The sequence below is a fragment of the Tachyglossus aculeatus genome, chromosome 6, assembly GCF_015852505.1.
Source record: "Tachyglossus aculeatus isolate mTacAcu1 chromosome 6, mTacAcu1.pri, whole genome shotgun sequence".
Lineage (NCBI taxonomy): Eukaryota > Metazoa > Chordata > Mammalia > Monotremata > Tachyglossidae > Tachyglossus > Tachyglossus aculeatus.
Genome location: NC_052071.1, coordinates 10,991,252 through 11,010,639, shown reverse-complemented (window position 1 = coordinate 11,010,639; position 19,388 = coordinate 10,991,252). Strand labels below are relative to the sequence as shown.

The 19,388-nt window shown below is 47.3% G+C and overlaps 1 protein-coding gene across 1 annotated transcript; it reads right to left on the bottom strand.

Annotated features, from left to right (window-relative positions):
- Positions 1 to 7,315: 7,315 nt before the first annotated feature.
- Positions 7,316 to 18,986, bottom strand: LOC119929517 (olfactory receptor 14A16-like). Its single transcript, XM_038747692.1, has 4 exons — positions 18,075 to 18,986; positions 7,891 to 7,912; positions 7,749 to 7,844; positions 7,316 to 7,365 (listed from the first exon to the last, which is right to left on the bottom strand). The coding sequence occupies exons 1-4, from the start codon at positions 18,984 to 18,986 to the stop codon at positions 7,316 to 7,318; spliced, it is 1,080 nt and encodes a 359-aa protein (XP_038603620.1).
- Positions 18,987 to 19,388: the final 402 nt, after the last annotated feature.

The following is a 19,388-nucleotide window of genomic DNA, read 5'->3' as shown; positions in this document are numbered from 1 at the left end:
GAGATTTTTTTTCAGTGGTTTTACAGTCAAACAAAAAGTGCCTTTATACATACATTAATCCATTTAGTGGAGAGAGAAATGAGCTTGGTAGACAGAAGGACCTGTATTCTAATCCTGTCTCTGCCTCTTATCCACTGAATGCCCTGTGCCAAGTCACTTACCTACTCTGTGCCTCAGTTACCTCATCTGTAAATTAAGGATTATGTCTGAAAACACCATGTGGGGAATGGACTGTGTCCTAGTTAGCTTGTATCTATCCCAGTGCTTAGTACAGTACCTGGCATGTAATAAGCACTTAACGATACCATAAAACAAACAACAAAAATGAAACCCACATATACATCAAACTGATTCCATTTGCTCAAACTCTGCATTCACACTTGTACTCAGACGAACACAAACATACCTCATCATTCATCTAATTCTTTCCTAAAGCATCGCTCAGTCTACATCTTCTCCTCTCCTCAACCTCCCATCAGGACAAGTTGTGTCTTTTCCACAAGCAACAAACACTCACAATCGGCTTGAAGGCTCTCCACCCTATGACTGCACTTCACCTCCTTTCCATCGTTCAACTCATCTTTTCAGCTCTCAAAGCAACTTTCTAGTTGTTAATCATGATCGACTCTCCTGTTTCCATCCTAGCCTGGAACCCCCTCTCTTTATCCACTCAGAATCAGAGAGCACAGTTCCTTCTGAATTCTGAGCTCTGCTAAAATCCCCCCTTCCTCCAACCAGCTACCCCGATTCATTTCCCAGCTCTCTAAACCAACTTCACCTAACTCAAATGTGAATCAACTCATTTCCATCCTCATTTGGTGCACAAAGCGTGGGCCCAGTTCTTTTCCTGACTGTGAGCTTCTTGTGGGCTGCATAGATATCTACCAGCTCTGTTCTATTGTACTCTCACAAGCATAACTTGGTGGGAGTCAGAGGACTTTGGTTCTAGTCCTACCACTGTCCCTTTGCTGCTGTGGGACCTTGGGCAAGTCTCTTCACTTCTCTGGGCCTCAGTTTCCTCATATGCAAAATGGCAGGCAATAATTTCATTTGCAGCTTTCCATTCTTTCTTTCCTTCTAGAAGGGGCAGGGAGTGTGTCTATAATGGTGTTATAAAGTGGATAGAGCACGAGCTTGGGAGTCAGAAGGAGTCAGAAAGACCTGGGTTCTAATTCTGGCTCCACCTCATGTCTGCTGTGTGACCATGGACAAGTCGTTTAACTTGTCGGAGCCTCAGTTACCTTATCTGTAAAATGGGGGGTAAGACTGTGAACCACATGTGGACTGTATCCAACCTGTTTAACTTGTATCTATCCCAGTGCTTAGGACATAGTAAGAGCTTAACAAGCACTATTATTATTATTATTGTTGTTATTACTCTCCCAAGGGCTTCGTGCATACAGTAAGCACTCAATAAATATTATTCAAGATTGATTTACTGATAGTAAATTATATTGTATTGACCTAGCCCAGAAGACTGGAAAGTTCTTGAGGGCAGGGATTAGAACCTTTCCCACTATTTGTCTTCTCCCAGCACATGGAAATAACTCTTACAGGGAGGAATTTCTGACAGTCCCGGTGGCTGTCCAAAGCTGTTCACACTCTCTCAGCCCTGTCTGTCACTTACCCTCTGCAAAGGATTCTGGGACACACTGAAGACCAAAGTGACTGTCCGCAGTGCTGACACTGTGCCGGAGCACCGTAGCCTGGGGGGTAGTTGGCATGGTAACGAGTTTTGAGAAGGAAGGAGAATAGGTGTGTGATTGTTGGGGGATTATGAACTGGAAAACACCTCCCCTCCTGCTAGCAAGCCTGCCCCACTGGGGGCCATGGCCATGTTCTGAACCCCAAATTAGGCCCCAGGCTGGCTCCATATCTTCCATCCTTATCCTTGTCCCCCTCATCTGCCCGCCGTTGCTCCTCCATTCCACTCCCACCGGCCACTGTCACATGGGCAGCTTGGGGCTGGGGGTCACTGACTTCTGCAGGGCTGGCCTGGTCCCCTCTTACCCCTCCGATGCCTGGGTTCGCTCAGCCAGAAAGGAACATAGAGGGGCCCTCGGTCCTTCTCCGCTCTCCCTCTGACCCTGAGAAGCTCTCCAGATGGGGCCCCGCCTCTGTAGATAAAGCAGGAGCTGGTCCGAGGAAGATCCCTAGACGATGGCTCGGGGCCCTGCCGAGGGACCTCGTAGCCTGGGGAATCCAAGCACCCTCTGGTCACGTGGTTCCCGAGACTCCTTTGAAACAAGGTCCTGGTCTCTGCAGTATCAGCGATGGTGCCGGACCTCGGGGTTACTGTGGAAACAGTGGCATATGCATCCCAGCTTCCCAATGGTTCCTGTTCTCACCGACCGTCTTTAACCACTGTGAATGGTTTCACCTTTGTCTAATTCACAACCTGAGACACTCAATCTATCAATCAGCCAACTGTAACTTTTTCTTCTGGCCTTTGTGAAGCGCTTGCTATATATCAGGCATGATACCAAGTGCTGGAGTAGTTACAAGCTAATCAGATTAGACAGATTCCATGTCCTCCGTGGAGCTCACATCTCAATCCCCATTTTACAGATGAGGGAACTGAGGCACGGAGAATTTAAGCCACACTGCCCAAGGTCACACAGCAGACATGTGGTGGAACTGGGATCAGAACCCATGTCCATTTGAATTCCAGGCCCGCACTCTACAAACTAGGCAATGCTGCTTCTTCTGACTTGTCCTGCTTGCAAATCTGTTGAAGGTCTGTTCATACTGACTAAATAAACTGTACTCTTGAATAAAGCATTCGCCCACTTTCTCGTCTTTCCCTTCTCGTCTCTCTCCCCCATTAGAGCATAATCTCCTGGAGAGCAGGAACAATACAATTATATCTATTTTCAACTCTCCTGAGAGCTTACTGCAGTGCTTTGCACCCAGGATGTGGTCAATAAATATCATTGATAATAATAATAGTAATAATTATGGTCTTTGTTAAGGGGTTACTCCGTGCCAAGCACTGTTCTAAGTGCTGGAGTAGGTACAAGGTAATCAGGTTGGACATAGTCCCGGTCTCACATGCGGCTCACAGTCTCCATCCCCATTTTACAGATGAGGTAACTGCGGAACAGAGAAGTGAAGTGATTTTCCCAAGGTCACATTTCAGACAAATAGCAGAACTGGTATTAGAACCCACGACCTCTGACTCTCAAGCCCGTGCTCTGGATGGATGAATGGGTGGATGAATGGTTGGAAGGGTGGTTGGATGGAAGGAAGGAAAGATGGTTTGATCAGAGAGAATGGAGTTGTCAAGACAGATGGAGCTGCAGTCATCCTTTCTTCCCTTCTTCCATACCTCTTCCAATTTTCCAACTTCCATACCAACTCCTATAGTCATGCTAAGGAGCATATCATTATATTTTCATATTCATTACTAACAATGATGTCATTATTGTATTTATTAAGAGGTTGTGTGCCTAAATTGTTCCACTTGCTGGAGCAGAAACAAAAAAATCAGTTCAGATACAATTCCTGTCCCACATGGGCTCATGGTGTAAAAGGAAGAGGGATCCTGGGGATGTTAAGTCACTGCCTCTAGGTCACAAAGCAAGCCAGTAGCACAGCTGACATCAGAACTCAAGTCTTAATCAATCAATCAATCAATCATATTTATTAAGAACTTACTCTGACCCAGCAGTATACTAAGCACTTGGAAAAGTTCAATATAACAGATCTAGTAGACACGTTCCCTGCCCACAATGAGCTTGAAGTCTGGAGTGATTCCCATTCCTTTAGGCCATGAAAATTTTTTTAAAAAAATATTATGGTATTTGTTAAGCACTTGTTATGTGCCAAGCACTGTTCTAAGCCCCGCAGTAGATACTAGGTAATCGGGTCGTCGCATGTGGAGTTCACAGCCTTAATCCCCATTTTACAGATGAGGTAACTGAGCCACGGAGAAGGTAAGTGTTTCACTCAAGGTCACACAGAAAACAAGTGGCAGAGTGGATTTACTGTACTAAGCACTTGGAAGAGTTCAGCTTAACAGAGTTGTTAAACACATTCCCTGCCCACAGCGAGCTTACAATAATAATAATAATAATAATAATGTTGGCATTTGTTAAGTGCTTACTATGTGCAAAGCACTGTTCTAAGCGCTTGGGGGGGATACAAAGTGATCAGGTTGTCCCACGTGGGGCTCACAGTCTTCATCCCCATTTTACAGATGAGGTAACTGAGGCTCAAAGAAGTGAAGTAACTTGCCCAAGGTCACACAGCAGACGTGGTGGAGTCGGGATTCGAACCCATGACCTCTGACTCCAAAGCCCGTGTTCTTTCCACTGAGCCACGCTGCTTCTCTATCTATAGGGAATTCTATATTCTACAATCTATAGGGACTCCACTTCCTTTAGGCTATGATGCCTTCCTAAAACTGGATTGTCAGTCATACTTCAGTCTCAGCTGCCTCCCTCCCAAACTTCGACAATTCATCAAAGTCCAGCGTTTTCTGTGAACCCTGTAGGACAGCTAAGTATCTGGCTTGGCCCAAGGGCAATTACTTGGTTAGGTGGTGGTGTGAGATTATTTGCACAAGGAAGGAGGCATTTTGTCCCAGAATGGAGGCTGGGTGAGTGACCCTTATAGGATCCTGCCCATGGCGGCCTTCACGTCCCAGTTCCTCAGGCTGTAGATGAGGGGGTTCAGGGAGGGGGACACCACCATGTGGAACACGGACATCAGCAGCTCCACGATCAAGGAGGAGTCTGAGGGCGGCTTGATGTAGACAAATGCACTCGCAAAGAGGAAAACAGTGACGACGATGACGTGGGGCAGCCAGGTGGAGCTCTGGCTTTGGCCGGCCCTTGGCGGCCGGCATCCTCAGCACAGTCCGGAAGATATGCATGTACGAGATGGTGACGGAAATGAAGCAGGCTATGCCTAAGGCTGCCCCCCCAAATCACAGTCGCGTCGATGGCATTGTGCTTCTGAGGGCAGGTGATCTTCAGCAGAGGGGGGAGGTCACAGAAGAACCATGGGATGGTGTTGAACCCGCCGAATGACAGGGAGAACGTCCCAGTTGAACACATTGCTGCAAGCAGGCCCCCGCTGAGCCAGGGGATGGTGGCCATCTTCCCACAGGCCACTAGAGCCATGAAGACCTCGTAGCTCAGGGGGAGGCAGATGGCGGTGTAGCAGATGTAGGACATGCCCGTGAGGACCTACAGCTCTGATCTAGCAACCAGACCACGGAGAAGACCTGGATGGCACATCCCACTAGGGAGTTGGATCTCGTTTTGGTCAGAGAGTTGTGGATGGACTTGGGGGCGATGACAGATATAAGGGAGAGGTCGATGAAGTACAGGTTCCTGAGAAAGAAGTGTGTGGAGGGGTGTGTGGAGAGGCCAGTCGTGGACAGTGATGGTAATGGTGAGGTGATTTCCCCATCAAGGCCACCAGGTAGACCAGGAGGAACAGTGTGGCCTGGACCAGCTGCAGCTCCCGGACCTCCGAGAATTTCAGGAGAAGGAATTCCCTCACCGTGGAGATGTTGATCATTGGTAGATGATGATGACTCCCTGCACAGGACAAAGATCTTGATGAGATGAAGAAATCAACAGGAGTTTTGCCGTTGAGTCTGTGGGAGGAGCAACATATGTAGCAGCGTGGCTCAATGGAAAGAGCACGGGCTTGGGAGTCAGAGGTCATGGGTTCTAATCCCGGCTCCGCCACTTATCTGCTGTGTGACTTTGGTCAAGTCACTTCACTTCTTTGTGCCTCAGTTACCTCATCTGTAAAATGGGGATTAAGACTGTGAGCCCCACCTGGGACAGCCTGATTAGCTTATATCTACCCCAGCGCTTAGAACAGTGCTTGGCACATAGAAAGCGCTCAACAAATGCCATTATTATTATTATTATTATATTGGAAGAGAGTTATCAATAACAAAATGACCTAGAAACTTTGTAAAAGACTTCCATGTAACTAGGAGGGAATTCCAAAGGAGGATTGACACCATAATTCTCCAAGTGGATATGTCAAGATGACAAAGATAGAGGTTGGGAAAGCAGTCACTGTAATAGTAGCAGTAATAGCAGCAGAAGCCTTAGTAGAAGTTGTAGTATCAATCAATCAAGCAATTAAGAAATAGTATTTTTGAGCATTTACTGTGTGCAGAGCACTGTACTAAATGTTTGGGAGAGTACAACATAACAGAGTTAGTAGACATGTTACCTCCCCTCAGCAACCTTACAATCTAAAGGGGGATAAAGATGTTAATATAAAATAAATTACGTATATGTACAGAGACTGTAAGCCCGTTGTGAGTAGGGAGTGCGTCTATTATACTGCTATATTGTACTCTTCCAAGCATTAGTACAATGCTCTACACACAGAGCTCTGCTCTGAGCTCAATAAATATTCATTCATTCAATTGTATTTACTGAGCGCTTAATGTGTGCAGAACACTGTACTAAGCTGATTGACTGGTAATAGTAATAACGGTGTTTATGGAGCCCCAGATGGACATAAAAAGCAAGGATATACCAACCCAAAAAGGCACCCTGAAGTCCGCAAATTCATTTTCACACACAAAATTACAGCTAAACATACATGTATCCAAACACATAATGGTCTCACAGATATTCCCGCTCACTCACATACCGGGGTTCTCTCACAGTTGTGCAGAGTCAATCCTATTCATCGAGTGCTTACTGTGTGCAGAGCACTGTGCTAATCACTTGGGAGAGTACAATAAAAACAGGTTGGCAGATGCATACACTCATAAACGTATCTAGTCACTCATTATGCTTTTTCCTGACCCCAAAACCTGTGCCCTAGTAAGAGATGAAGAACATTGCCCACTGTTCCCTACCCAGATGTCCACTTTCCCTAAAGTCTGGGATTTGATCCCTGAATCTCCCAACCTGCACTGAGCATGCGCACACACGTGTATATATATATATATATATATATATATATACATACACACAAAGCTGCGGGTCCAGGGAATGCAATTGCAGCTATTACATTTGCAATTGCAATATATGTTGCCAACTTGTACTTCCAAAGCGTTTAGTATAGTGCTCTGCACACAGTAAGGTCTCAATAAATATGATTGAATGAATGAATGTAGCGGTCTCTATATGAGGAAAATGAACGGCAGAGTGAAGTCTGGCTAAACAGGGAAGGATCTGGCATAGGATCCCAATTACGTACGTTGCCTCGAGATTGGCAGAGGGCTGGAAGAAATGATTAATTGTTGGTATTTACTGAATGCTTACTGTGTTCGGACATTGGACGAAAAGCATCACGTCCTGGTTGCTCAGGCTGTAGGTGAGGGGGTTCAGAGCAGGGGCACCACGGCGTAGAACACGGACTCCACCAGATCCAGTACTGAGGGGAAATCTGAGGGTGGCTTCAAGTATGCACAGAAACGAGTCATGACAAGGAGAGTGATGATGCCCAGGTGAAGCAGGCAGGTGGAGAAGGCTTTGGCCAGGCCCACGGTGGTTGGCATTCTCAGCACGGCCCAGAAAATGCTCACGTACGAGATGATGAGACAATGAAGCAGAAGAGGCCTAGTGCTAACCAGGCAATGATGCTCACATCGATGGCGACGTGGTCCTCTGAGAAAGTGATCCTCAGCAGGGAGGGGACATCACAGAAAAACTGCTGGACGATGTTGGACCCTTAGAAGGACAGGGAGAAGGTCGAAGCTGAAAACAAGACTCCAAGCAGGCCCCCACTGAGCCACGAAGCAGTCGCCATCTTCCCACAGGCCACTTTGTTCATGTCGACCTCGTAGCATAGGGGGAGGTAGATGGTGGCATAGCAGTCACAGGACATCCCCGTGAGGACAAAACATTCTGCACCTGCAACGACCATTATGCAGTGGTCACAACAACGAGCACAACAGACCTGTGCTCCACAGGAGATTTCTCTACAGTCGGTCAGGGAGTTGTGGATGGATTGGGGGACGGTGACAGAGATGTAGTAGAGATCGGCCGCTGACAGATGCCTGAGGAAGAAATACATGGGGGTGCGGAGGCGCCGGTCGAGGGCGCAGACGGCAACGATGAGGAGATTCCCTGTCAGGGCTGCCAGATAGACCAGGAGGAACAGCGCGGCATGGAACAGCTGCAGCTCCCGGACCTCCGAGAAATCCAGCAGGAGGAATCCCGTCACCGTGGAGACGTTGGGTATTTTTGGGAGGCAGCACTGACTTTCAGCAGTGGATGAGGGAAGAGCCAAAGTCAGAGTCCATTGATGGGATGAGTGAAGAAACTGACAGGACATTTGCTAGTAATTCTCTATGGAAAGGAGAGAGTTATTGAATTAAAAATGATCTTGGAGTTTCTTTTTCAGCAAGGATAAGGAAAGATCCAGATTTTCACATTATTTTGGTCGATATAAAGGGAATTCCTACGATTGTCTACTCTCTGCCACCCCAACAGAGTTGGTAGACAAATTCCCTGCCCACATCGAGTTTTCAATCTGAAGGGGATCTTTTTCTATCTTCGTCTTCAACCCTCCCCACTGCCCGAACCTTCTTCTTCTCCCACTTGCCCAGACGCACCGAAAAAGGAGGAGGTGTCGGCTTCTTTCTCAAACCACAATGTGGCTTTCACACTATTCCCCCCCGCCATTCTCTGTCTTTCCCCTCCTTTGAAGCCTATATTATTCATCTCTACCACCGCCTCCACATTCTTGTAGCTGTCACCTGCCACCCCCCAGCCCCACCTCCAACTTTTTTTAATGGTTTTGACCCTTTTCTCACCTTCCTTCTCTCCTTTTCCATGCCCACTCTGATCCTCGGAGATTTCAACATCCACATGGATGTCCCCGGTGACTCCTCTGCTGCCTGCCTTCTATCTCTCCGTGACGATGCCAACCTCCTGCTCCACCCCACTTCGCCCACTCACCAACCTGATCACACCCACCTCATCATCTCCTACAGCTGCACTATCTCCATCCTCACCAACTCTGAAATCCCCCTCTCTGATCATAACCTTCTCACCTGCCTCCTCACTCACACTCCTCCCCACTGTAAATCTTTATTACTACTCCACAGAGACCTCTGCTCTCTCGACCACATCCATCTTTCTCAGCGCATCACACTCCACCTCGCCTCCCCATCCTTCCTACCTACTCTTCATGACCAGATTACTGCTCTCAACTCTACTCTCTCTACTCAACTCAACTCGCACGCTCCCCTTTCCCTTCGCCGCTCTCGTACCACTAACCCACAGCCTTGGATCACTGCCATTGTCCGCCTCCTTCGCTCTTATGCCCGAGTTTAAGAACACTGCTAGTGAAAGTCAAAACACCAAGCCAGTCTTGTTCACTTTAGATTTATCCTTTCCTGCCATATCTCTATCCACCCCACTGCCAGGGAAAACTATTTTTCATCCCTTATTGAAATGCATGCCCATCACCCCGTCAGCTGTTCCATACATTTAACTCCCTCCTCAGGCCCCCTTTTTCCTCCCCCTCCTCCATCCCTCACCCCCAACGATCTGGCCTTCTACTTCATTAGTAAAACTAACACCATCATGTCTGTTCTCCCCAAAGTCACCCCTCCTCCTTCTCCATCCCAACCACTCTCAAACTTCTCTGCCACTCCCCCATCCTTCCCAGCAGTATCTTCAGATGAGATCTCCTCCCTCCTCTCAGGTGCTACTCCATTCACCTGTGCTTCAGACCCCATTTCCTCTCATTCATTCAATCGTATTTATTGAGCGCTTACTGTGTGCAGAGCACTGTACTAAGCGCTTGGGAAGTACAAGTTGGCAACATATAGAGACGGTCCCTACCCAACAGTGGGCTCACAGTCTAGATTAGTCTCATCTAATGAACTCTTGCCCCTTCTCTCTTCCCCTTCTTAACTTCTATCTTCAACTGCTCACTCTCCACTGGTTCATTCCCCTCTGCTTTTAAACATGCCCACGTCTCCCCCATCAAAAAAACCTCTCTTGACCCACTGCCACTTCTAGTTATCGCCCTATCTCCCTCCTACCCTTCCTTTCCAAACTCCTAGGACGTCATCTACACTCGCTGCCTCGAATTCCTCAACTCCAACTCTCTTCTAGACCCCCTCCAATCTGGCTTGTATCCCCTACACTCCAGCGAAACTACCCTATCAAAGGTCACCAATGATCACCTTCTTGCCAAATCCAATGGCCCCTACTCTATCCTAATCCTCCTCGACCTCTCAGCTGCTTTAAACACTGTGGACCACCACCTTCCAAACTTGGCTTCACAGACTCTGTCCTCTCCTACTTCTTCTCTTATCTCTCCAGCCATTCATTCCCAGTCTCCTTCACGGGTTCCTTCTCCATCTCCCACCCCCTTACTGTAGGGGTTCCTCAGGGGTCAGTTCTTGGCTCCCTTCTGTTCTCTATCTATACTCACTCCCTTGGTGAACTCATTCACTCCCACGGCTTCAATTATCATCTCTACGCTGATAACACCCACATCTACATCTTTTTATGGCATTTATTAAGCGCTTACTATGTGCAAAGCACTGTTCTAAGCGCTGGGGAGGATACAAGGTGATCAGGTTGTCTCATGTGGGGCTCACAATCTTCATCCCCATTTTACAGATGAGGGAACTGAGGCTCCGGGAAGTTGAATGACTTGCCCAAAGTCACATAGCTGACAAGTTGCAGAGCTGGGATTTGAACCCATGACCTCTGACTCCAAAGCCCAGGCACTTTCCATTGAGCCATGCTGCTTCTCTCTGCCCCTGCTCTCTCTCCCTCCCTCCAGATTAATATCTCCTCCTGCCTTCAGGACATCGCCATCTGGATGTCTACCCCCCATCTGACAGTCTTCTAGACTGTGAGCCCACTGTTGGGTAGGGACCGTCTCTATATGTTGCCAACTTGTACTTCCCAAGCGCTTAGTACAGTGCTCTGCACACAGTAAGCGCTCAATAAATACGATTGAATGAATGAATCTGAAACTCAATATGTCCAAGACTGAGCTTCTTATCTTCCCTCCCAAACCCTGTCCTCTCCCTGACTTTTCCGTCACTGTAGACGGCACTACCACCCTTCCCGTCTCACAAGCCCACAATATTGATGTCATCCTTGACTCCGCTCTCTCATTCACCCTACACATCCAATCCGTCATCAAAACCTGCCGGTCTCGCCTCTACAACGTCGCCAAGATCCACCCTTTCCTCTCCATCCAAACCGCTACCTTGTTGGTTCAATCTCTCATCCTATCCCTACTGGATTACTGAATCAGCCTCCTCTCCGATCTTCCATCCTCCTGTCTCTCCCCGCTTCAGTCTATATTTCATTCATTCATTCAATTTTATTTATTGAGCACTTACTTTGTGCAGATCACTCTACTAAGCGCTTGGGAAGTACAAGTTGGAAACATATAGAGACGGTCCCTACCCAACCATGGGCTTACAGTCTAGAAGGGACTTCACTCTGCTGCCCGGATTATCTTTGTACAGAAACGCTCTGGGCATGTTACTCCCCTCCTCAAAAATCTCCAGAGGTTGCCTGTCAACTTACGAATCAAGCAAATGCTCCTCACTCTCGGCTTCGAGGCTCTCCATCACCTCGCCCCCTCCTACCTCACTTCCCTTCTCTCCTTCTACAGTCCAGCCTGCACCCTCCACTCCACCGCCGCTGACCTCCTCACTGTGCCTCGTTCTCACATGTCCCACCGTCGACCCCTGGCCCACGACCTAACTCTGGCCTAGGATGCCCTCCTTCCACACATCCACCAAACTAGCTCTCTTCCTCCCTTCAAAGCCCTACTCAGAGCTCACCTCTTCCAGGAGGCCTTCCAATACTCAGCCCCCCTTTTCCTCTCCTCCTCCCAATCGCCCCCTCCCTCTGCCTTACCTCCTTCCCCCACAGCGCTTGTATACATTTGTACATATTTATTACTCTATTTATTTGACTTGTACATATTTACTACTCTATTTATTTTACTAAAGTTGTGCATATAGCTATAATTCTATTTATTCTGAGGGTTTTGACACCTGTCTACATGTTTTGTTTTGTCGTCTGTCTCCCCCTCTAGACTGTGAGCCCTTTGTTGGGTAGGGACCGTCTCTATATATTGCCGACTTGTACTTCCCAAGCCCTTAGTACAGTGCTCTGCACACAGTAAGTGCTCAATAAATATGATTGAATAAATGAATGAATGAACTTATTCGCTGCTTCCCACTACCCAATATTTTGCGTGCACACACATACACAAACAAAACACACACAGCTTCTAGCACAGGGAACCTGATTGCAGTAGCTCCTGTGAAGTGGAAAATGAGTTCATTCAGTTTTATTTATTAAGCACTTACTGTGTGCAGAGCTCTATAGTAAATTCTGGGGAGACTACAATAGAATAATAAACAGTTACAGTCCTTACCCACAGCGAGCTTACAGTCTAGAGGAATAATGGATAGTAGTTGGCTTTATTTCACTGGCTTCAGTGCTATCCACCTGCTCATTCATTCATTCAATCGTATTTATTGAGGACTTACTGTGTACTGAGCACTATACTAAGAGCTTGGGCATTACAAATCGACAACATACAGAGATGATACCTACCCAGCACGGGCTCACAGTCTAGAAGTCTAGTCTAATCTAGTCTAGACACAGTCTAGTCTAGGAGTTCTAACGCTCCTCCTCATTATCTGCTTTCTTCAACCAACCCTCCAAAAGGAACCGGCTTAATGTGACTCACTTTCATGCTTCCTCCTCCTCCCACCCTTCCTTTGGCCTGGAAATTCAACTCCCCATCTCGAAGATATCGTACCCCCGGAAACCCTCCGGAATTCTACCTTCTCAAGGAGTATTTAGCTCATTCAGTTCTTCCCACCATCTGTCAGTTACCAACTCCAGACTCAATGCACCCATAGACCTTTACGATATTGCTGCTGAAGGTAAGGTTCACTACTCTAGACTCTTGAGGAAACATGTCTACCAAGTCATGTATATTGTATTCCTCCAGGCATTTAGTACAGTGCTCTGCACAGAGTAGACATTCAATAAATGTCTCCGATTGGTTGACTAATTAGTGTCTGCTTCCCCCCTAGACGGTTAGCTCCTTGTGGGCAGGGAACGTGTCTACCAACTCTTTTTTTGATGGCATTTGTTAAGGGTTTACTAACAAGCACTGTTCTAAGTGCTGGGGAGGTTACAAGGTGATCAGGTTGTCCCACGGGGAGCTCCCAGTTTCAATACCTATTTTACAGATGAGGGAACTGAGGCACAGAGAAGTTAAGTGATTTGCCCAAAGTCACACAGCTGACAGTTGGTGGAGTCAGAATTTGAACCCATGATCTCTGATTCCAAACCCCGTGCTCTTTCCACTGAGTCACGCTGCCCTTTTATAGGGTACTCTCCTCAGCACTCAGAATAGTGCTCTGCACACATTAAGCACTCAAAAATATGATTATCAAGTACTAATGATAGTAATAATAGTATTTGTTAAGCACTTACTACGTCCCAAACACTGTTCTAAGCACTGGGGGAGCTAGAAAGTAATCAGGTTATCCCACCTGGGGCTCACAGTCTTATCCCCATTTTACAGATAAGGTAACCGAGTCCAAGAAAAGTTAAGTGACTTGCACAAAGTTACACAGCTGACAGGTGGTGGAGCCAGGATTAGAACCCACAACCTTTAACTCCCACGCCGATGGTCTTTCCACTAAGTCACGCTGCTTCTCATCCACAGATTCATTGTTCCATTCTTTTCTCCTCACAGTTGTAAATGACATTTTGCCCATCTAGCCTATTAGATTGGGAAGTCTTTGAGGGCAGGGAATGTGCCTTTTACCTCTCTTTTTATGGTATTTCTTAAGCTCTCATTATGTGTCAGGCACTGTACTAAGCTTTGGGGTGAATACGAGAAAATTGGCTGGATCGCAGTCCCCGTTCCACTGAGGGCTCACAGTCTCAGTCCCCATCATACAGATGAGGGAACTGAGGCACAGAGAAGTGAAGTAACTTGCCCCAAATCACCCAAAAGATAAGCGGCCTGGCCCAGTGGAAAGAGCATGGACCTGGGTTCTATTTTCAGCTCTGCCAATTGCTTGCTGTGTGGCCGGGCAAGTCATTTATATTTTCTGTGCCTCAGTTCTCCTGTTCTCCCTCCTGCTCAGACTGTGAGCCCCATGATGTACAGGGATTATGTCCAACCTGATTAACTTGCCCAGTGCTTAGAACAATGTTTGACACATAGAAAGCACATAGCCAATGCCATTGAAAAAAACAGAAAAGGGGGGAGACATTATTAGGGAAGCAGCGCGGCTCAGTGAAAAGAGCATGGGATTTGGAGTCAGAGCTCATGGGTTCAAATCCTAGCTCTGCCAATTGTCAGCTGTGTGACTGTGGGCAAGTCACTTAACTCCTCTGTGCCTTAGTTACCTCAACTGTAAAATGGGGATTAAGACTGTGAGCCCCCTGTGGGACAATCTGATCACCTTGTAACCTCCCCAGCGCTTAGTACAGTGCTTTGCACATAGTAACCGCTCAATAAATGCTATTATTATTATTATTATTAGAACCCAAGCCCTCTGACTCCCAGCCCATGCTCTATCCAGTAGGCCACACTGCTTCTCTCTTGCATCCTCCCAAGATTTGGTAGGGGAAGTCCTGTGAGGAGGAATTGGTGATGAAGCACCTGGCTGGTGCAGTTTCAGTCACATCCTCATGTCCCTGCATGGAGAGTTGAGCTGATCATTGAAGTCGCCACGGGACGAGTTTGACACCATGCCACAGTGTCGTAGCCCGGCAGCCACAGTAGCCAGTGCTTGGGCGGTGAAGTGAAGGGGCCAGGGAGCTACCGTAGGGACAAATGTTTTCTCTCTGCTTGTGTATGCAGTCCTGGTTCCATCTTCATCCTCGACCTCGGGTATGAATGTCTCCCAGAGCGACCCTCACACTACCATCGATTAGCCTGACGGTTCCTCCTTGTTTCTTCCCACTCACGGTAACTCACCAGGCCAGCATGGGAATGGGGGAGCCCTGACATGCTCTGGGCTGGGCTGGTTCCCCCTCTCTCCTCGGACTCCTGGATGCAGCGTCCATGGAGGGACAGCGAGGAGCTGTCAGCCCCTCTCTGCTCCCCCGCGGACACTGAGACATGCTTTTCAGACAGAGCCCCCATCCCCTTAAATAAAACCACCGCTGCCCTGAGGGGGGTCCCCAGAGGGCCAGATCACAGAAACCCGTCCCCACAGTCTTTGCGTCCCCACAGAGATGAGGATCCGGTGATGGCATTTGTCTGCAGGGTTCCCATGGCAATAGCGTCTTAACAGTTCTCACTGTTAGTGACCATCTGTGTCAACGGGTGGGCGCTTCACGTTCTTTTTCTTTCTTCAGTGGTACCTGTTAAGTGCTACCAGTGGTACCTGTTGATGTGCCAGGCATTGTACTAAGTCCTGGGATTCAATAAAACTTAATGAGGTTGGACATAGTCCCTGTCCCACATAGGGTTTACAGTCTCAATCCCCAATTTACAGAACTGAAGCACAGAGAAGTGAAGAGATTTGCCCTAGGTCACGTAGCAGAAAGGTAGCAGAGCCGAGATTAGAACCCAGGTCACTCTGACTACCAGGTCTATGCTCTATCGACTAGGCCACGCTGCTTCTTTGAGTTTTGTCTTGTTCTTGACCTCAAACAATCAATCGGTCATTTAATCTGTTGTATTTTCTGACATCTTCTGATTGCAAATCTAGAGAGAAGTAGAAATGACGCTGTATACATCCTAAAACACTCCCCTGGGTTGTACTGGGGATTAACCCAGAGAAGCAGCATGAGAAGCAGCATGGTTTAGTGGTAAGAGCTCGGGCTTGGGAATCAGAAGACGTGGGTTCTAATCCCGACTCCACCACTTGTCTTCTGTGTGACATTGGGTACGCGACTTAGCTTCTCCGGGCCTCAGGTACCTCATCTGGAAGACAGGGATTAAGACTGTGAACCCCAAGCGGGACAACCTGCTTAAGTTGTATCTAACCCAGTGCTTGGAACAGTGCTTGACATATAGTAAGTGATTAACAATTGCAGTTATTATTATTGTTATTATTATCAGTTTGGAAGGGTCTGAGGGGTTCTGAGAACGGTGTGATGGGACGGAATCACTGATATTGGCTGGGTGGACACGAAAGGAAAATTCCTGGTTTCATAAGGATTAGGTTGTAGCCTATTCGTTCGTTCTCTTCTATCTCAGAGCTGAGTCATTGTACCAAACTGGGGTGAGGAGGTCAGTGCATTCTCTCGTCTGATTGGCCCTGTCCCCTTTCAAAATATCTTAGTGATGAAAATGGAGAAATAATCTGTCAGCCCACATTTCCTCCTCCCCCTTCCAATCCATCAGAGCACAGCTTTCCCCATCTTCAAAGCCCCTGCATCATCCCACCACTTCCACGATGCCTCACACAATTAATTTTTCTTCTCCCTAAGTCATCTTCTCCCAATTACCAATCAGCACCTTAGACCACTTCTCCATTTTTGCACTCACACCCACCATTATAGTTTGGTACATAGTGGCTTTTATGAAATGTGCTCTGAACACACAGCCATCTATTTACCATTCTTTCCATTCTCTTCTTCATCCTCTCATTAAGTAATTATGTGTCTATCTCCCCTGTTAGATTTTAAGCTCTTGGAAAGCAGGGAAGGTGTGTAATTTATTTTGATCTCTCTGAAGCGTTCACTACAGTACTTCACACCCAGGATGCATTCAAAAAATATCATTGATTGATGGATAGATGGATTGATAGATGGATGCATGGTTGGGTTGATGGATGGATAGATGGTGGAAAGGTGGATGGGTAAATGGATGGATAGATGGATGGATGGATGGGTGGATTGTCTGCTGTGTGACCCTAGGCAAGGCAGTTCATTTCTTTGTGCCTCGGGTATCTCATCTGTAAAATGGGAATTGAGACTGTGAGCACCATGTGGGATAGAGACTGTGTAAAACCAGATTAGCTTGTATCCACCCCAGCGCTTAGTACATTGCCTGGCAAATAGTAAGAGCTTAACAAATGCCATTATTATTATTATTATTATTATGGGTGGATGAATAGGGGGATGGATGGATGGTTGGATGGATGGATGGATGGATAGACAGACAGATGGGTGAACAGATAGACAGATGTACGGATGGACGGTTGGACGGATGGATGGATGAACGAATGAATTCGAGGTAAGGATTTGAGCAGTCAAATTCATTCATTCATTCATTCCATAGTATTTACTGAGCACTTACTGTGTGCAGAGCAATGTGCTTAGCACTTGTAAAGTGCAATTCAGCAACAAATAGAGATAATCCCTGCGCAGAATGGGCTCACAGTCTAGAAGGGGTGAGACAGGCATCCAACCAAGTAAACAGGCAGTCAAATGTGGGGGACAGTTTCCATGATCGCATCCCTTCTCCCTCATCACCCTTCGAATTTCTGATTTTCATAACCACCAAGAGTGATCGTAAAATTCATAAAAGTATTGTTATTATCAGTAGTAGTATCAACATTATCATTATTGAATGTATTAAGAATTTGCTTGCAAAAGACTGTCAAGTGTTGGAGTTTCTACTCCAACTTAGTTTCTACAAACTAATCAGATCGGACACATTTCCTGATCCACAGGGGCTCAGACTGTAAAAGAAAGACAGAGTACATATTGAATCCCGATTTTACAGAGAGACTCAAAGAGGTTACATGGCTGGACCAAGGTCATACAACAGGCCAGTGGCAGAAGGGGGCAGACCTTTCATATCTCATGACTTCCAGCTACATGCTTATTCCACTAAGCCATGATGCTGTCCAAAGAATCACCTGTCACTCACTTATTCATTCATTCAATCATATTTATTGAGTGCTTACAGTGTGCAGAGCATTGTACTAAGCGCTTGGAATAAAGAGAGACAATCCCTGCCCACACTGGTATTTCATTCACGAACGTCTTATCAAACTCTGTCCCAGACATTGACAAATATTCAGAAGTTGGACTTTTCTCTTTGGACAGCTCTTTATATGGATACCCCCATGGTCAGAACCCAGATGAGAAATAGAATAGTCAGCAAAAGGAAACAGATATTTTGTGCCTTAGAGGAGGGAGGAGGAATCTCACATTTAGAACTTTCCCCAGGGCAGCCTTCATGTCCCGGTTCCTCAGGCTGTAGATGAGGGGGTTCAAGGTGGGGGGTACCACGGTGTAGAACACGGACACCAGCAGGTCCAGAGTCGAGGGGGAGTCTGACATGGGCTTTAGGTAGGAGAAGATGGCCGTGGAAAAGAAGACATTGAAAACGGCGAGGTGGGGCAGGCAGGTGGAAAAGGCTTTGGCCCGGCTCTCGGTAGCCGGCATACTCAGCACAGCCCGGAAGATGCGCACATAAGAGACAATGATGAGAATGAAGCAGACGACAGCGAATGCTACCCCGGAGGTGATGCTCACGTTGACGGCGACATGGTCCTCGGAGCAGGTGATCATCAGCAGGGAGGGGACGTCACAGAAAAACTGCTGGACAATTTTGGACCCACAGAAGGACAGGGAGAAGGTCAAAGCTGAAAACAAGGCTCCAATCAGGCCCCCACTGAGCCACGAGGTAGCGGCCATCTTCCCGCAGGCCCCTCGAGCCATGACGACCTCATAGCTCAGGGGACGGCAGATGGCGGCGTAACGGTCATAGGACATGGCCATGAGGATCAACAGCTCTGTTCCGGCAAACCAGATCACAAAGAATAACTGGGCGGCACAGCCCAAGAGGGAGATGGATCTACGGCCGGTCAGGGAGTTGTGGATGGATTTGGGGACGGTGACAGAAATGTAGCAGAGGTCAAGGAAGGACAGGTTCCTGAGGAAGAAGTACATTGGGGTGTGGAGTCGCCGGTCGAGGGTGGTGACGACGACGATGAGGAGATTCCCCATCAGGGCCGCCAGGTAGACCAGGAGGAACAGTGCAGCATGGACCAGCTGCAGTTCCCAGAACTCCGAGAATCCCAGCAGAAGGAATTCCCTCACCGTGGAGATGTTGGTCATTGTTAGGTGATGTTGACTCCCTGCACTGGACAAAGATCTTGATGAGGTGAAGAAATTAAAAAGAGTTTTGCCGGTGAGTCTGTGGGAGAAGCAACCTATGGTACATTGGAAGAGAGTTATCAATTACAAAGTGACCTAGAAACTTGGTAAAAGACTTCCACATATCTAGGAGGCAATTCCAAAGGAGGATTGACATCATAATTCTCCAAGTGGGGACATCAAGATGACAAAGTTATAAGATGGGAAAGCAGTCACTGTAATAGTAGCAGTAATAGCAGCAGAAGCCCCAGTAGAAGTTGCGGTATCAATCAATCAAGCAATTAAGAAATAGTAATTTTGAGCTTTTACTGTGTGCAGAGCACTGTACTTAATACTTAGGAGAGTACAATATAACAGAGTTGG

What these genes read in the sequence shown, in the direction of transcription:
- LOC119929517 (XM_038747692.1), bottom strand. Translation starts at nt 18,986, where the DNA reads ATGACCAACATCTCCACGGTGAGGGAATTCCTTCTGCTGGGATTCTCG. An exon ending in CCCTGGGGAAAGTTCTAAAT is followed by an intron (nt 7,913 to 18,074) that starts GTGAGATTCCTC and finishes GACCGACTGTAG; the next exon opens with AGAAATCTCCTGTGGAGCAC. An exon ending in CGACATGAACAAAGTGGCCT is followed by an intron (nt 7,366 to 7,748) that starts GTGGGAAGATGG and finishes ATTTCCCCTCAG; the next exon opens with TACTGGATCTGGTGGAGTCC.